We start from the raw sequence: 3744 nt of genomic DNA, 5'->3' as shown, positions 1-3744 counted from the left end.
ATGCTTGTTGTCAAATGATGAAATCAAAATAAGAATACTTTGCACGTGACAGTTGAGGTTTATTATATGTTTATTTTGTTTACTTTTCAGAAATCAATCGGAGAAAGTGGACTTGTTAATCAAATCACTAATTAAAGAATTTTCATTGTGTTGAACGTCATTTTATATTTACTTCTATAATTATTTGGACGTGTATGAACTTGAATTTATTTAAACTTTATTTAAAATTTATGACAGTGATGTATTTTATTTTATTTTATTTGAATTTATAATTAAATATTTATTTTTAAATAATTTTATAAATACCCACAGGTACCGTAGATATCCGTGGATATGAAAAAAATAGTCGGGTATCCACATAACAGATGTCCGACGAATATAAATATAAATACAGGACAAATATTAATTCAAACATTTAAGGTACGAGGAAACTACTATCCATACCCTACCCACCCAATTTACATCCCCGAGTTTTTTTCTAACTGTGACCTTACATTGCTGATTCCTTATAACACTGCGATGTATTATATGACATGCATACAAACATAATGATTGCTATTATCGCTACTTTCTGTTTCTATTTCTGCTACATAACTGTTGTCCTTCGTTCGGAGGCCTTGGTTGATCCTTTTTTCCACGATTTCTACGCCATATCCTCGGACCAACACTACACTTTGCAGATTTTGTCAGGTATATTGAGGTCTTCCCTGGATAAGATAATGTTACCCTTGAAATCCCTCTTCCTACACGCTGACATCTATATTAAATATATTATATATATTTAATGATGGAATAAGGCCAGTGTAGATAATAAGAGAAAGAGATAAATTATTTGTAAAAAGTTAGGATTATGAAAATATCAAAGATCAATTTTTTTCTTCATATATATATATGTCAACACGCTACCTCATCTGGGTATGAGACCTTCGCATCAATTATAGATCAGTTGTGGATGACATTATAGATAAATTCTAGTGGTTTCTAAGTTTGAGTCAGTAGAAACTGAATGCTTATTTTACAAAAACTGTTGTCTTAATTTTGATAGAAATGAATGTAGTTCTATTGGAAGGTTATAAATCATATCTAAAATGGGGAACATAATATTAGAGATGAATTTAGAACAAGACATTACATCTTTTCTGTGGTATCAAATAAAAAACAAGAAAAATACATAAATTACTATATCAATAATGCAAATGACGTCTTCCATGACTAACGCAATGTATGGCCAATAAGACTGAAACTAAAGTAGCATTGACTAAATGATAAGACTGTGTTAACTCTTTTAATTATGGAAAATGATACTTTAACAACCACACAAACACTTCCCAAAAACAATGCATACATACATCTCTTTTCATCTTGTGGTTTTCCATGAAAGTTGCTAAATACTATATAGAGATGATAGTAACATGCAACATCACAGTAAGTTCTTTTTTATAAGAAATATTTCATCAAAACTAAAGGAAACTGGATTTGAAGCACGATGAATGCTCAAGAATACAGCATGAGAACATGAGAAAACAAAAATATAATTATCTGTTTCTTGATAACAGAACCATCTCGCCGCCTATCGTATAAGAACGCATAAAGTGAGTGAGACACATACCGAGATACCCAACCTGATATGAAACTGAAAACCCTCCAAACAGAAGAAGCTACGAATCAAACATATTTTAAAAGAAACCGTCATATTAGACCTTCTAAATGGAAGTGGGTTCATAAAACAGATCTTCGATACTCTCAGACCTTGCTGTTCTAAATGCTTCCACAGCCACCATAATGTCATCATCTTGTAAGTTTGATACACAACCTTCCATTACCTTTTTACTTTGGCTACTAGCTCCCACGACATTATTATCACCCTTATATGAAAGTAAACTTTCTGTGTTCTTCATTTGTGGAATATTAGAAACTGCAGGAAGCGTGGGAATGCTCAAAGTGGACATAGATGACCGAAAATCATGATTTGTGGCAAGCACGAGGGCATACATGTTATACTCTGTGTTGTGTTCGGTGGATAGTGAATGTGATGAAAGACAAGGTTGAGTTGGAATCCTGCTTAAAATTAGCCCAGAGAGTTGCGAAGATCCAGATCCAACTTGCAACTTAGATCCTCTGGCTTCAGCTTCAAGTCGAGCACTCTCCCATTGAGCCACATGGCAGATACTGATGGCGTTCTTGGACTGGTCATGGCCACCATCGCAGACTTCAAACGTGTTGGGTTTTATTGTTTTGTGGGTAATGGGATCTAAACCCATTGTGATGAGTCTTTTCTTGATGTTGGTATTCCAATAGTTCTTTATCTCATTGTCTGTTCTTTGGGGCAGGTGAGCTGCTATGATTGACCATCTGTGTGTGTAATAGAGAAACATGATTAGCTTTGAGAAATATATGATAAAACATTTGATTTTTAAAATACTAAAGAACCAAAACCAAAAGAAACTAAAGTCACTTGTTTCCCAGAAGAGCATGAAGTTGAATAATGGTGTGATCTTCCTCTGGGCTGAAGTTTCCTCGTTTGATGTCAGGTTTGAGATAGTTAATCCACCTCAATCTGCAACTCTTTCCACATCTTTGAAGACCTACATATAAATCATACATGTATGTAACACATAAAATGGGAGATTAGAACTTCGATTCCTCAATATCAAGAACATGCGCACTCATTGATCGAGAAAAAAGGTATACAGAAGTTGTTTGATTACCCGCTATGGCAGGCACTGAACGCCAGTTACCGTGGCCATGCTTTCGAACGTAGTCGAGGAGCTTCTTGTCTTCTTCTGGTGTCCATGGTCCTTTCTTCAATCCTACCTTCTCACAGCATGGCACCCTTCCCATTTTTAATGGCAAACTGTTGTAAGGTAACCCGAATCGGTCCTTGTTTAGGTTTTTACGCAGTGCAGGCCAAGAGTTAACATATAGAGACATAGAAGGATATATCGGAAGGGTACAGCAATTAGGTGATCGTTACTATAATACGTATAAATACCGTACCCTCTATGAAAACCTTTATGTTAAATATTTATCTGTCGTCTTTAAGATGGGTCAGGATCAAAGTGGTAGGTCCCTTAACTCCCTATACCCATTTCCTTTTCAGCTCTTGTTCTTTTTTATTTTAAAATGTTCATATATATAGTATTTACCAGTTTATCATGTTTTCTTACTTTTTGTTGTTATCCTTGAGTATTCGCTCGCCTACAGTTAAGAATACGTGTCAGAGATCTCAAATCTTTAATTTCATTTGATAAAAGTATATATATATATATATATATATATATATATATATATATATATTTGTAAGATAGAATTAAATTTATAAGTTTATCGAGATTTAGAGTTTAGTAGTATTGTGTCTTTTGAGTGAGGATGATCAGAAAGATTTAACACCAATGAACATGAGCTTAGTCTATATAAATAATTGACATCACTCTTAATTCAAAACCTTACGACAATTGATTTATGAACCTTGATTCTTATATGGTGTTCAACTTTCTCAATTTTACTCGATGTGAGACTTAGACTCATATTTGAATTTTAAGCACCTCTTATCATACCCTCCTAAAACATTTAGTCAACTAACTTCACTCTGAATTATCCAAAATAATGCACTGATAAACTGAATAATCCCTTTTAAAAAAATAACGGCTTAAGCCCTCCAATTTTAAAAGGGGTTATATTTTGACATTAAGCAAATGCTTATAATGAAGTAGAACCTAAAGGAGTACTTTTTTTCACAGGACT

The 3744-nt window shown here is 33.7% G+C and overlaps 1 protein-coding gene across 1 annotated transcript; it reads right to left on the bottom strand.

The window, feature by feature from the left end:
* Window positions 1–1510: 1510 nt before the first annotated feature.
* On the bottom strand, window positions 1511–3138 carry LOC114174562 (transcription factor MYB17-like). Its single transcript, XM_028059396.2, has 3 exons — window positions 2709–3138; window positions 2456–2585; window positions 1511–2352 (listed from the first exon to the last, which is right to left on the bottom strand). Exons 1-3 carry the CDS (start codon window positions 2929–2931, stop codon window positions 1704–1706), a joined length of 1002 nt encoding a protein of 333 aa, XP_027915197.2. The 5' UTR covers window positions 2932–3138; the 3' UTR covers window positions 1511–1703.
* Between the last annotated feature and the right edge of the window lie 606 nt (window positions 3139–3744).

The sequence above is a fragment of the Vigna unguiculata genome, chromosome 2 (assembly GCF_037176805.1).
Source record: "Vigna unguiculata cultivar grain cowpea cultivar isolate G323 ecotype 2 chromosome 2, ASM3717680v1, whole genome shotgun sequence".
In the NCBI taxonomy this organism is placed as follows: domain Eukaryota; kingdom Viridiplantae; phylum Streptophyta; class Magnoliopsida; order Fabales; family Fabaceae; genus Vigna; species Vigna unguiculata.
This window is presented reverse-complemented; position numbering and strand designations above follow the sequence as displayed.